Here is a 15,060-nt window from a genome sequence, read left to right as displayed (position 1 = left end):
TAAATGAAAAGCAATTCAACGCCGTTAGCGTTAGCACAGCGCGCGGCTTTAGCTGCTAAAGCGGCTTGTGACGTAACCGCCGATGGTTTTTTTGCATTCCTGCGAACCGTCCGTCCGCACATCGCCAGGCACCCGGGGCCTCGGGCAACAGGAAGTAGCCGCCTTGTTTCCACGACACAGCGGCTAGCTAGCTAGCTGACCTTTTACGAGCCGGGGTTAGCTATTATTGTTAGCGTCCACCGCACAGGGGAGTGGGCGGCACGTTAGCATGTTGCTAATCCGAGAAAAGAGCGATGGTCAGAAGATGTTTTTCCTTCCCCCCCCCTTCCGATTCCAAGGTTGCAGCTCATTTTAATGACGACGTTGACGGTTCGGGGAAGGCGCGCGATTCGGCGCGCGGTGTTTATTCAGCGCTGCAGACCCGGAGCGGCGGCCAGCAGCCGGAGAACTCGGGAGTCGGCGAACTGTGGAACATTTCTTTCCCAAAGATGTCATGTATGGACGCCAAAACACATAGAACCCACGTTCCCACTATGTTCTCCTAAAACACTTTTATGCACACAGACAGCTCTTATAAACACACACACCAGGCTCGCACGCACGCACACACACACATTGGTCACAGCAGGTCACAAGGCCATAAGGCCACACACACACACACACACACACACACACACACTGTGGTTGAGCTAAGTGTTTTCCAGCTCTTCTAAGGAGCTTTACCTTACACCCCCGGGAGCCCCGGATGTGACCCCGACACACACACACACACACACAAACACACACACACAGAGCGCGGGGGCCTCCTAAGTAGATCAGATGCTATGGATCTAAGAAGCTGGGTGGTGTGACCTTCTAAAACAAGATGTGACCGTAGAAGAGAGTAGAGTTACACAGAGGAGAACTGGATACTCTTGAAGGGGCAGGGGGGTACTTGTACTGCAAATACTACTTCTACTGTGAGTATTATCCGATGTGTGTGTGCAAGCCGAAGTAGTTTTCGGTGTATTCAGAGGTTATTCTGCAGTACCGCTACACAAAGTACTGTTTTGATTTCACATGGGTTCATTTTCCCCCCGTTTTTTGACTGACAGGCTGCAAATCGAAATGAACTATTTAAAAAAAAAAAAAAAGAGAATGTGAAGCATAAATATAATCAAAGCTGATTGGCCCAGAGGAGCCGCCAGCTTCTAAACCAAGATGGCGGCACCCCCCCCACCCACACACACACACACACACACACACACACACACACACACACCCTACCCACCCCACCTCAGAGGCCCGTTCCAGTTGGAGAAGGCTGATTCTGAAACAAGGAACAGCATCTTAATCTGTCTAATCTGACCCGGTGTAACCCCGCACACACACACACACACACACACACACACACAGGTTGATTTGGATCCTGCCGGTCAGCCTCTCCCCTTCCACGCTCAATCAAGAGTCTTATCGCCGCCTCTGGACTTAGCAAATTTCTGGTAGAAATGAACCAAGTCCAGATAAGGGCTTCTCGGCGAACGATTACGTTTCTTTCTTTCTTTCTTTCTTTCTTTTTTTTTCTTTCTTTCTTTCTTTCTTTGCATCTTTTCTCTCACTCTCTTTGTGCGATGACCTCGCCGTAACCCGCTGTTGATCTGAATCGCTAGTTAGCAGCCGTGGCTTGGAGCCACAGTGGAGATCCAGGAGTTGACCGGGATGAGTGGATGCTTCGGTGGCGTGGGGGGCTCACACACACACACACACACACACACACACACACACACACACACACACACACATGCAGTGGATGCGGCCCAACAGCGCAACTATAAGTGATAATTTAATGTTCTTATCCTCATTGTTACGCAACCGGCAATCAGCGGGCGGAGATGGACGATCCGTTGCTGATGTTTATGGGGTGCGGGCGCATCGTGACACGGCAACGGTCTGGCGGTTGCCACACGTGTGTGTGTGTGTGTGTGTGTGTGTGTGTGTGTGTGTGTGTGTGTGCGGCTGATGCTAGCTGGAAAAACTGGGCGACTTCAGACGGAGTCCTTTGACCGGGCCAAGCGCTAATAGCGTAACCATGAGCTAAATGGATGTAATGATGGGTCTGATTGGTAAGCGGTGTGTGTGTGTGTGTGTGTGTGTGTGTGTGTGTGTGCGTGTGTGTGTGTGTGTGCTCCCTGGCCGCCATCGCGCCTCCATCTTTTCCTCAACTCGCCAATCCCACTGAACTGGTGTCTCTCGCCCCAGGGAACGCCATCAGAACATGCTATGCTACCGGTGAGTATCCTGGCCTGCTGCAGAGTGAGAGCCCCCCCCCCCCCTACCAGAGTGACCCCCGCTAACCCCAACACACACACACACACACACACACACACTCACACACACGTCCTGGTTTGGCTGGTTGAGGGCCGGCTGCATGTGCAATGAGGAGTGAAGTACTGCATGAGTGTGTGTTCAGACTTGGCTAGTTGAGCGGGGTCAGGTGGGTTAACCAGACATTATTAGGCTCTAACCAGTTTGGTTTGCACTGGACACTAAAACAAGTCCAGGAGAACTGATTTGGCTGGATGAGGGATCCTGGTTGGACTGACATTGACTTGAGCGTGGAGTTTGCATGTTCAGTGGGTTCTCCAGCCTGGGTGACCCTGTGATTGACAGGTGACCCTGTGATTGACAGGTGACCACGTGATTGACAGGTGACCCTGTGATTGACAGGTGACCCTGTGATTGACAGGTGACCACGTGATTGACGGATGATCCTTTGATGGGTGACCCTGTGATTGACAGGTGACTCTGATTGAAGGGTGACCAATTAAGTGACTGGTGACCATGTGATTGACAGGTTGCCGTGTGATTGACAGGTGACCATGTGATTGACAGGTGACCTAATGATTGACAGGTTGCCCAGTGGTTGATGGATGATCTTGTGATTGGTGACCCTTTGATTGACGGGTGACCTTATGATCCTGAAGCTAGCTGTCCAATCTTGTCCAGTCCCTCCTGGCGGCCATCTTTGATGGCTCCACATCCCGTTCCTCACTCCTCCTGCCTGTCACTCCCCTCAGCCAATCACAGGTCCTCCCCAGGGGCGGGCCCGCCACAGTAACCAGCCAATTAAAGACGAGCCCATACCCGCGTCGCTGTTTTTTTTACAAAACGCGGCTCTTGTTTACAAAACGCCCACGTAACGTAAACGCCGCGTTCCTGGACCCCGATTGGTCCGGCCTGCGGCGTCCCATTGGTCATTTGCATATTCCTCCGTCGGCCACCTCTGTGGTTCCTCTCCTCCTCCTCCTCTTCACCGCATCATTCCTCTTTCCTGATTGTTCTCCACCTTCTTCTGACCCCCCAGCTTTCTCCTCAACCTCCTGCTTCTCGTATTTGTTCAGCCGGCAGGAGCTGAGTAGTTTTTAATGAGCTCTTTGATGAACGCCTCTCGTTAGCCGGACGACGGCTGGAGAAGGAGGAGGAGGTGGAAAGTTCAGACCAGGAATGCATTAGCATCCAGCTAACTGCAGCCGGCGCCCCTAGTGGCCAAATGGTGGAACTGCATTATTTTTTCCCCCAGTATCGTTTGTTTTCAGGTGCAGATTCTTGTCCTTTTTAAAAAAAGATTTTCCCTTTTTTAATTTTTCTATCCGTCTGTTGCCGCGACAACGCCACTCTCCACCAATTAGAAGCGAGAACAGATGTGTCTCCATGGGGGAGAAAGAAGGAAAATTCGCGATGACGTTGTTTGTGCTTCCCCCTCCTCCTCCCCCCGTCTTCATCCCTCAGGCTAATCGTTCCCAGTCGTCTCGTCGTGAAACCCCATCGGACGACGCCGCTCCTCCCCGACAGACCCACCTGTGTGTGTGTGTGTGTGTGTGTGTGTGTGTGTGTGTGTGTGTGTGTGTGTGTGTGTGTGTGTGTGTGTGTGTGTGTGTGTGTGTGTGTCAGTCAGCCCCGGTTCAGGACATGTAAATAGAATTAGCCCATTTCACGCTCAATCACACCCTATTATAATTGACCCCTGTGTTTTGTGTGTGTGTGTGTGTGTGTGTGTGTGTGTGTGTGTGTGTGTGTGTGAGTTCAGAGGCCAGGATCACATGGAGGATATCCGGCCGGTCGTAGGTGTGTGTTTTTGGAACATATGGACTCACATGTGTTCTCCGTGTGTGATTTCCTTTCGGAGGAGAAACGACCCGGCATGTTCTCCGCCTCTCTGGTTCCACCTCTGGATTTTTGGATCTCTGGTTCTCCTTCTGGATCTCAATGGTTCTCTGACTCCCAGGTTCTCTCAGGTTCCAGCAGGTGCTCCACGGTTCCTCACCCGCCGTCACTTCCTGTTGCGTCATCAGCTGACGCTCTCCGACCAATCGGGGGCCGGCGACGTCACCGTGATGTCACCGCCGATGAAGGAGCTCCTTTCTTTTCTTCTCCCAGCAGACGTTCAGAGCTCCACCCTCCTTCCCTGCGTCCACCCTGCCCCAAAATCACACACACACACACACACACACACACTTGATCAAACACACATTTCACTCAGTGTATTAATGCGTCGTCACGCGCTGCTTCCTTTCGTTCCAGGGTGCTGCGTCGTCATGCCGACCGCGTAGCATCGCTCTGGATGCGTGCGTGCGTGTGTGTGTGTTAGTGTGTGTGTGTGTGTGTGTGTGTGTGTGTTCATGTGTGCTGTGCACCTTTTGTGTTGATGCCTTTTACAGATTTTCTATCACTAATTTTTTAACTCTGTGTGTCTGTGTGTGTGTGTGTGTGTGTGTGTGTGTGTGTGTGCATGCATCTCACACACTCTCCATCCCTCTATCCCCCCCCTTCTTCCTCCAGGGCAAGGTGGCCCAGACGGCGTGCATGTCGGCCTGCAAGCACATCTCCACCTCGCTGCTGCAGCTGCTGCTGGACCCGGAGGTGCGTCAGGTGTCCATGGGTGCACTGCAGCAGCTCAACACCGACGTGCACGAGTGCGAGGGTGAGTGGCGCCCGTGCACGGACGGCCTTCTTGCGACCTAGAAATGATTATTTTTATTAATGTTGTTATAACAGGCTGTTTTAATGGCGCACCGAATACACACACACATGCGTGCAAGGGGGGACGTCACCATCTATTTTAGTGATGAATTATTAATGAATATAACATTAATTGATAAAATATTCCATCTAAGGCGTGGCACAAAAATGTTGATTTAAAAGAGATCAAAAAAGAATAGAATACAATGATTATATTTGTTTTAAATGTCAATGATGGTCAATGATGGTCAATGATGCTTACAAACGCCTTATTACATTGTCATTACACTGTTATTACATTGTTATTACATTATTACATTGTTAATACATATTACATTGTCATTACACTGTTATTACATTCTTATTACATTATTACATTGTCAATACATATAACATTGTTATTATGTATTAATACATATTACATTGTCATTACATTGTTATTACATTATTACATTGTTAATACATATTACATTGTCAATGCATATTACATTGTTATTATGTATTAATACATATTACATTGTTATTACACCCAGTTCTCGCCGCCTCCCCTTGTTTGTTTCCCACCTTCACCATTTCATGTCATAGTGTCAGCACCCCAAAACACTCACACATTAAAAATAATTTGCACCTTTTCAGTTCAAAAAATGTCAAAAATATAGCAAATATCCCCTCCAGAAAAATGTTTAAATATTTAACATAAATTCAAATCTTTTAAGTTCAATTTATTTATTTTTTTCTATGTGAATTCTCCTTTTTTTTTTTTTTTTTTTTGTTTGGGGGGTAAAAAAAAAAAAAAAAAAAAAACAAAAGCGGGGAGGCGTTCCGGGGAGAAAGGCGACGGATGAGAAGGCGAAATAAAAGGTGGAGGAGATGATGGACGGAGGAGGCGGAGGTGGAGGTGGAGGACAAAAGCCGGTGCGCTTTTTCTGAAAGGCGGAGGAGGAGCGAAGGGCCGGGGATGAAACGTCCGGCGGCGGCGGAGGGAAAGAATAGAGGGATGAAAGAGGTCAGGGGAAAACAGGATTAAATGAAAGTGGTGTGACATGAAAAAAAAAAAATAGGAAGAAAGAGAAGGAGGAGGAGGAGGAGAGGAAGGGGGGAACACGGATGAAGGGACGGGGAGAAAAGACGGCGGAGGGCAGGAAGCGAGAGGGATTAGGGGGGAGGGGAGGAAAAGACGGATTGAAATTAGAAAGGGGGATGTGAGGAGGGAACTGAAATGAAAAAAAAAATCAATATTATTCATATCAATCACCTCTATCAATCTGATAGTCATTCATTCTTGTCCATTCTGACGTAACTGCACACCACCCATGTTATTACTATGTAATAACCAGCCGTGTCATTACTATGTAATAACCACCCATGTGATAACCACCTGTGTTATTACTATGTAATAACCACCCATGCAATAACCACCTGTGTTATTACTATGTAATAACTACCCATTTTACTGTCATAACCACCCATGTTATTACTATGTAATAACCACCCGTGTTATTACTATGTAATAACCACCCATTTTATTACTGTCATAACCACCCATGTAATAACCACCCGTGTTATTACTATGTAATAACCACCCATTTTATTACTGTCATAACCACCCATGTAATAACCACCCGTGTTATGACTATGTAATAACCACCCATTTTATTACTGTCATAACCATCCATAATATTACTATGTAATAAACACACGTGTTATTACTATGTAATAACCACCCATGTAATAACCACCCGTGTTATTACTATGTATTAACCACCTGTGTTATTGCTATGTTATAACACCTGTGTTATGAGATGATGAGATGAGAGATGAGAATAACTTTATTAATCCCGAAGGAAATTGTTGTGCCAGAGTTTCAAGTAAAAAACATAACAATAATAGATAATAGTAGAAAGGAGGAAGATTAAGAAATATAATGAAATATGAATTGTCTTAGCTGTTAGCAGTAACTACAAAGATTGAAGATTCCCTGCGGCTTATGACACCTTGTGTAATACCGTGGTAATTACACAGGTAGCTGTCGCCTCCTCCCCCATCGAATGCCGCTTTATTTTTTATTTTCTTTATTTTAATTTTTTTTTTTTTTTGGAGATTTTAGTTTTGTCCGGGAGTGAGGATGGAGGGATGAGCGGAGGGAGATGAAGGAGTGAACGGGGGGATTAAAGGTTAGCCGGGTGGACGCTCGGCGAGGGCGGCCGTCTGTGTGTCACGGGGTCACTGGAGGTGGCAGGCGTGTAATCACTGCTGTGTGTGTGTGTGTGTGTGTGTGTGTGTGTGTGTGTGTGTGTGTGTGTGGTGGGTGTGTGTGTGTTCGGAGGTGAAAGAGATTACCCCCGCCAACCGGGCACACCACCTTTCCCTCGCTTGGCTTGTTTACGGGGGCCAACTGACGCCGAGGCCCCGACTTACACTCCGTACGACCTCCCGACACACACACACACACAAACACACACACACACACACACACATACATACATCATTCCTGCACACTTGCTCATTGAGTGTCACTGTGACACAAACACTCGGGTATAAGCTTGATGTGCAAACACACACAAGTGTCACCCTGACGCACGCAGACACACACACACACACACACACACACACACACATACACACTTTTTGGGTGTCACTGTGACACAGTCGGGTATAAGACCAACGTGCGCGCACACACACACACACGCATCATTCCTGTGGGTGTCACCATGAGACAAACAGTTGAGAATAACCGCGACATTCACACACACACAAGCGTGAGCGTGACACACAGACACACATCATTCCTCCACACACACTCTTTGCCATCACATTCTTTGCAGTCGGGTATAAGCCCAACACACACACACACACACATGCATGCAGCTGTAAAACTGACAAACACTCTCGTCACTCGCTCACACACACACATCCCATGTTTATGACATCAATTTAGAAACACAGGTGTAGCTCGCCCTAATACAAACACATAACACACACATGTGAGCACACACACACACACACACACACACACAAAGCTCGCATCATCCCCACACTCCCCAACACCCACTCAAAGTGGCTCTCACAAGCGCACCCTCTTTTCTTTCAACAAGCGACATGACTCTGACACCCCCCGGCCCTCACACACACACACACACACACACACACACACACACCCCCGCTCCCCCTCCCGTCCCCAGGCTGTCATTTGTCTGCCAATCTATCCCGATGCATAGCGAATCCGACCAGGTCTTTTATTCTTGTTTTTTTTTCCTCCCCCCTCCTCCTCCTCTTCGGGGGGGCGGGTTTGTATTTTCCCACAGGTTTTGCCAGAGCCGGGCCGGTCGCAGGCTTCCAGGGTGACACGTTGCTTCTGGCCTTCAGTGACTTGAGACAAGTAGGTCTTTGTCTCCGCCGTGGTCCTTCTCTTCTCTGCTCTCCTTCCTCCTCTTCCTCCGCTATCTCTTCTCCACCTCCGCCTTTCCTTCCTCGTCCTCCCCTTTCCTTCTCCTTCCGCGGCCGTCGCCTTCGTTCGCGTCTCCTCGCGTTTGTTTGTTTATCCTTTTTACATGTTTTTTTTTTTTTTAAATTTCATTTTTCGTTTTCCCGGCTACCTGCACAGACGCTAGAACTACACATGTTAGAACTACAAATGCTACATCTAAACATGCTAGAACTACAAATGCTAGATCTAAACATGCTAGAACTACATATGCAATAAATTACACACGCTAGATCTACATACATTAGATCTACACACGCTTGATCTACACATGCTAGATCTGTACACGTTAGAACACAAATGCTAGCACTTTCAAGACTAGCACTATCGACGCTAGAGCTGCAGATGCTACAACTGCAGATGCTAGAACTACAAATGCTAGCTCTGCACACACTAGAACTACACATGCTAGGTCTGCACACACTAGAACTACACATGCTAGATCTAAACATGCTAGATTTAAACATGCTAGAACTACATATGCAATAAATTACACACGCTAGATCTACATACATTAGATCTACACACGCTTGAGCTACACATGCTAGATCTGTACACGTTAGAACACAAATGCTAGCACTTTCAAGACTAGCACTATCGACGCTAGAGCTGCAGATGCTACAACTGCAGATGCTAGAACTACAAATGCTAGCTCTGCACACACTAGAACTACACATGCTTGATCAGCACACATTAGCACTACACATGCTAGATCTACACACATTAGAACTACACATGCTGGATCTACACACACTAGAATTACACATGCTGAAATTACTCAAGCTCGAAGCACACACGCTAGATATACACATGCCTGAACTACACACGATAGAACACAAATGCTAACACTATCAAGACTTGTACTATAGACGCTAGAGCTGCAGATGCTACAAGTGCAGATGCTAGAACTACATATGCTAAAACTACACATGCTAGATCACATGCTAGCACCATTGAGACTAGTACTACAGACGCTAGAACTACAGATGCTAGAGCCTCAGATATCACAGCAATAGATGCTAGAACCACAAATGCTAGCACCATCAAGACTAGTACTACAGATGCTAGAGGCACAGGCACTAAATCCACAAATTCCAGAACTACAGATGCTAGAACCACACACGCTAGAGCCCCAATGCTAGAACACCAAGACTAGTATGACCGATGCTAGAGCCACAGACACTAATGCAATCGATGCTAGAACCACAAACGCTAGAACTACAGATGCTAATGTTATGGATACTAGCACTACAGGTGCAAGAGCCATAGTTGCTAGAGCTACAGATGCTAGCACCATACACTAGAGCCATAGATGGTAGAACTACAAATGCTAGTGCACATGCAAGAGCCATAGACACTAGTATCACAGATGCAAGAGTTATAGATGATAGAACTACAAATGCTAGCACCACAGACGCTTGAACTACAGATGCTATAGCCATAGATGCTAAAACCATAGACGCAAGAGGTGTTAGTCACAAAAGCATGAACCACCAATGCTAGCACTACAGACGCTAGAGCCACAGATGCTACAGCTACAGATGCTAGAACTAAAGACAGTAAAGCTATAGCTGCAAGACTACAGAACTACAAAGTGATGTTTGAAAGAAAACTACAGACATGGAGGTCGGAACAACAGGAAGTAGAGGTGGATGCTCCCGATGGCGTGCCGAGGTGTTTCCAACGGCGATAGAAAGTGACGAGATGCGAGTGCGAGGCGTCAGGTCACCATAGCAACGTAGTGTCCTTGTGTGATGGCGAGCGTGGGACACTCCTCGGTATGTGTGTGTGTGTGTGTGAGGGTGTGTGTGGGGTGTGTGTTGACAAACATGGACAGGAAGTGGCTGGAGTCCGAAGCTGGGACGTGTTGTTCTCCCGGAGACAAAAACAAGATGGACCCGCTGTGTGTGTGTGTGTGTGTGTGTGTGTGTGCGTGCTTGCTCTCGTTTTTCGCGAAATGTGTGTGCATGAGCTTTTTTTTTGTGAAAAGGATGTGTGTGTGTGAGAGACGCCGCACATTTGCAGTCGTTGGTGTTTCACGTGTGTGTGCGCTCGCACTCGTGTTTAGCAAAACAAGCTAGTGTGTGTGTAGCTGTGCATGCGCTCGCTTGCGCTTGTGTTTTGCAAAATATTCAGTGTGTGTGTGTGTGGGTGTGTATTTGTGATGCTGCACATTCGCCGTCGTCATTTCATGTGTGTGTGAGCGGAAGCTCTTGAATTTATTAGCAAACCAAGCTACTGTGTGTGAGTGTGTGCGCGTGCACGCTTGCTCTAGTTTTTGCAAAACATTCAGTGTATGTGTGTGTGTGTGTGTGTGTGTGTGTGTGTGTATCTGTGATGCTGCACATTCGCCGTCATTATTTCGCTTGTGTGTGAGCGGTCACTCTTGAATTTATCAGCAAAACAAGCTAGTGTGTGTGTGTGTGTGTGTGTGTGTGTGTACACGCTCGCTCTAGTTTTTGCAAAAGATTCAGTGCGTGTGTGTGCACACATGAGCTTATTTTTGTGCAAAGAGCGTCATTGTGTGTGTGATGTCATTTCAGGTATGTGTGTGTGTGTGTGTGCGCTCCTGTATTTACCAAAACTAGCAAGTGTGTGAGTGTGTGCACACGCACTCGCACCCATGTTTAGCAAATCAAGCGTGTGTGTTCTTTCTCTTCTTTACCAAAATAAGCCTGTGTGTGTGTGTGTGTGTGTGTGTGTGTGTTCTCTCTCTAGTTTTTAGCAAAACAAGCTAGCGCGTGCGTGTGTGTCTACGCGTTCGCCCGATTCTCAAGCGAAGTTTGTGTTGCTTTTTCCGCGTGTGAAATCGTCGCTGCGAAAGTGTGTGTGTGAACCAGGGCGGAGAGTCTTTGATGCACACACGTGTGTGTGTGTGTGTGTGTGCGCGCGTGCATATGTGTGTGTGTGACAGCGGATGATGGATGGGCCGGCAGGACGGAGCAGGGGAGGATGAATGAGGTGACGGACAGAGACGGATAGCCCTTTATCCCTCCGTCACAATCCCTCTTTCTCTCCTCCTCTCCTCTCTTTCTCCGCCTGTCGGGATGATGCAGTGCCTCTTGTTCTCTCCGGCGGAGGAGAAGGACGGGGGGAGGAAAGAGAGAGGGGAAAAATTGCATTCATCCGGCATCCATGTTTACTTCGGCGTCCCCCTCATCGTCCTCTTCTTCTGATCGAAATCACCCCCTCCATCCCTTCGCTCATTGTCGCTGCCATTCTTATCATATCAAAGAGCCCACACACACACACGCACATACACACACACATGGATACACATTTTGCGTGTTGACGCGCTTTCATACGTGTGTGTGTCTTTGTTTACGCGGGTGTATTGCGGGGTGAATGGTCGATAAATCATGCTGACGGGTCCCGGCGTTCTGGAAGGTTCCGGGGTCCTGGGACAGGGCCGGCGCGGGAGTTCCCCCAGGACACACACACACACATCATGAGAACGTGTGTGTGTGTGTGTGTTCCTGCGCTCTCTTCTTCTACGCTTGGGGAACACACACCGCACCGGGATGGTCGTGTGTGTGTGTGTTTTTGGAGTTAAACATGGCGGCGTGGAGCTTCTCCTCGCTAGAAACCGCCCTCGGCTCCCTGGAGCCCGGCGGCGTGTCGAGACCCCCGCCGCCCTCTATATTTAGAACATCCAGAAGTTTTTGTGGTCGATTTGCCCGTGTGTGTGTGTGTGTGTGTGTGTGTGTGTGTGTGTGTGTGTGTTGCGGTGCGTGGCGTCCTCCCAGCTGCAGCGGCAGCGTTCCACTCATCCTCCCCCACCCGCTTTCTCCATCAGCTCGAAGGCCAGACTTGCATTCCTCCACCTTCGGCCCAGCCGAGTGTGTGTGTGTGTGTGTGTGTGTGTGTGTGTGTCGTGTGTGTCGCTGCCGGCTCGGGGGCTCATTCCTCTGGTCGACCACAGACATTGAAATTCCATCCATTCATTTATCTCTTTCTTTGGGGGTTCTTGCAGAACGTTGATCTTCTCGGGGCTCCTCGTTCCAGAGCTCCGCCCCCTGTCACGCTCTGCTGTGATTGGCTGACCTGTGTGTCAATCATCCTGACAAGGAGGCGGGGCCTCCTCCCTGTGACATCACAGACAAGTTGCCAGGCAACCAAATATACACTCGTATTAGACGACTGTAAACGGGCTGTAGCCCCGCCCCCTCATCGCTCGCCACCAACTCCAGTGGCGTGCATGCATGTGTGTGTGTGTGTGTGTGTGTGTGTCAAGGAGGTAAAAGACAAGTTCGCTTAGCTTAAAGCGCGAGTTTCCTGCGTGTTATTTTGAAAATGGCGTTCTCCTGTGGGCGTGTCAACCCTGCGGCGCCACGAGCGCCGACTTCCTCCCGGCGAGGAGCCGCGAGCGGCCGATGCATCCATCGACCGCCGCTCGCCGTCTGTTTTGGTGTCTCGCTATTGTTTCCCGACTCGCCGCGGTAACGCTTGCGGAACAAACCAGGAAGTGCGTCACACACACACACACACACACACACGCAAGTTCTATTCGGCGTCTCTTTAATTGAGATCGAACGTCTCGCCACGTCGGCAAGATGGCGGCCCGTTCGGGCCCCAATGATGGTTGCCCCTAGCAACCAGAGGTGCCCCGCCTCCCCGGTCCGACATCTGCCGCCGTCGTGCGTGTTGACCTCCGACCTTTTCAAAGCCGACAAGGGGCGCGCGAGCGGCGTGCACGTCGGAAGGAGGCTCTCCGGCCAGATCCTCTGAATTCGCTCCGAGAGGAAACGGGCCATGAATGCGGAGAAACCCCCCCCCCCCCCTAAAAAAAAAAAAAAAAAAAAAAAAAAAAAAGCGAGGGATACGGCGTGAAAGAGTGCAGTCAGGTGAAAGTGATACGGCGGCTGAAACGGACGGGCAGGGTGGTCTCGCTGGACCGCCGCCCCCCCGCTCGCCCCTCGGGAGGCTGACACTTCCCTTCATCCGTCTGACCGCTCACAGAAGGGGGGATGAATAGAAGGGTGAAAGAGCGGCGAAGAAAGAGGGCGCGGGGAGGATGAGCATCAGACGGACATCTAAATGCTCGCCCCGCCGATCTATTGGAAGACACACACACACGGGCGCTGGCGTGTGATGCGGGCCTTAGCGTGTAACCGCGCAACCGTCGCACGTCGCCCCCCCCCCCCCCCCCCCCCCCGTCCTTCCTTCAATCACAATCGTCGGAGGGGAAGCGCTCGGAAACATCCGCAGGATGAAACGCGGGGTTTTCGCCCAGAAATGAGAGGGAAAACATCATTTACTGCAAAGTTGGCGGCCATCTTTGTTTTGGGCGATCGAAGCCAAAGCATCGAGAGGTCACGCTCTTTCTGACGTCGCTTCCTTTTTCGGCATCATTCTTAGCTAAGATCTGCTTTTTGTAAAAAAAAAAAAAAAAAAAAAATCTGAATTTTTGGACATTTTTATTCCAAATAACTTTATATCCGACGGAAACATCAGCGGGATCAAACGCGGGATTTTCGCCTAGAAATGAGAGGGAAAACATCATTTACTGCAAAGTTGGCGGCCATCTTTGTTTTGGGCGATCGAAGCCAAAGCATCGAGAGGTCACGCTCTTTCTGACGTCGCTTCCTTTTTCGGCATCATTCTTAGCTGAGATCTGCTTTGTGTAAAAAAAAAAAAAAAAAAAAAAAATCTGAATTTTTGGCATTTTTATTCCAAATAACTTTATATCCGACAGAAACATCAGCGGGATGAAACGCAGGGTTTTTGCCCGGAAATGAGAGGGAAAACATTATTTACTGCAAAGCCGGCAGCCATCTTTGTTTTGGGCGATCGAAGCCAAAGCATCGAGAGGTCACGGTCTTTCTGACGTCGCTTCCTGTTTCTGCATCATTCTTAGCTGACATCTGCTTTTTGAGGAAAAAAAAAATCTGGATTTTTGATATTTTTATTCCAAATGACTTAATATCCGACGACACGGAGGCCATTTTTCATTTTCCCATGTTGTTAATCCTTCACCTGATAACCGGGAATCAGGGAGGTCGATATCGCTTTAAACCGCCGGTCCGAGAACCCAACGGAGAAGCGCTCGGAAATATCAGGGGGAAGAAACACAGGATCTTCCTCCAGAAATCAGAAGGAACCTTTCATTCTTTCAAAGCTGGCGGCCATCTTTGTTTTGGGCGATTGAAGCCGAACCATCAGGAGGCGACTTCTCTGATGTCACTCCCTTTTTTAGCGTAGTTCTTAGCTGATATTCACTGATAATTCCAGGAGATTGTTGTTTTTTTTTTTAAATAAAAATCTGAATTTTTGAAATTACTATTCCATATATCTTTATATCGTATGACAGATAGCACGCCGCGGCCATTTTTAATTTTCCCACAAATTTGATCCTCCCTCCCCTCGTCCTTCACCCCACCTTCGCCTGATAACCAGGAGTCAGGGAGGCCGGTATCTCTTTAAAAAACATCACACACACACACACACACACACACACACACACACAGACAGATGGACACACAACTCTTAAACGAGTGGGTGCAACGTCAGGTCAGTCGGATAAGTATTGGTGCCAGGGAGGGTTGGGAACTCTCCTTCAGACCCCCCCGAACACGCTT

At 48.7% G+C, this 15,060-nt stretch overlaps 1 protein-coding gene across 3 annotated transcripts in view; it reads left to right on the top strand.

Annotated features, from left to right (window-relative positions):
* exoc6b (exocyst complex component 6B) overlaps positions 1 to 15,060 on the top strand; it is a 52,214-nt gene that overhangs the window by 28,652 nt on the left and 8,502 nt on the right. For 2 of the 3 annotated variants that reach the window (XM_086165631.1, XM_086165630.1), the window contains 3 exons: positions 2,239 to 2,268; positions 4,819 to 4,960; positions 8,304 to 8,377. In XM_086165631.1, the coding sequence (XP_086021757.1) occupies positions 2,239 to 2,268; positions 4,819 to 4,960; positions 8,304 to 8,377 (246 nt within the window). The remainder of the gene's footprint in view (positions 1 to 2,238; positions 2,269 to 4,818; positions 4,961 to 8,303; positions 8,378 to 15,060) is intronic. The other variant, XM_086165632.1, reaches the window with a different exon arrangement.

This window comes from Fistularia commersonii, chromosome 19 (assembly GCF_037954325.1).
Source record: "Fistularia commersonii isolate RoL2024-O1a breed Wild chromosome 19, RoL_Fcom_v1.0, whole genome shotgun sequence".
Classification (NCBI taxonomy): Eukaryota; Metazoa; Chordata; class Actinopteri; order Syngnathiformes; family Fistulariidae; genus Fistularia; species Fistularia commersonii.
This window is presented reverse-complemented; position numbering and strand designations above follow the sequence as displayed.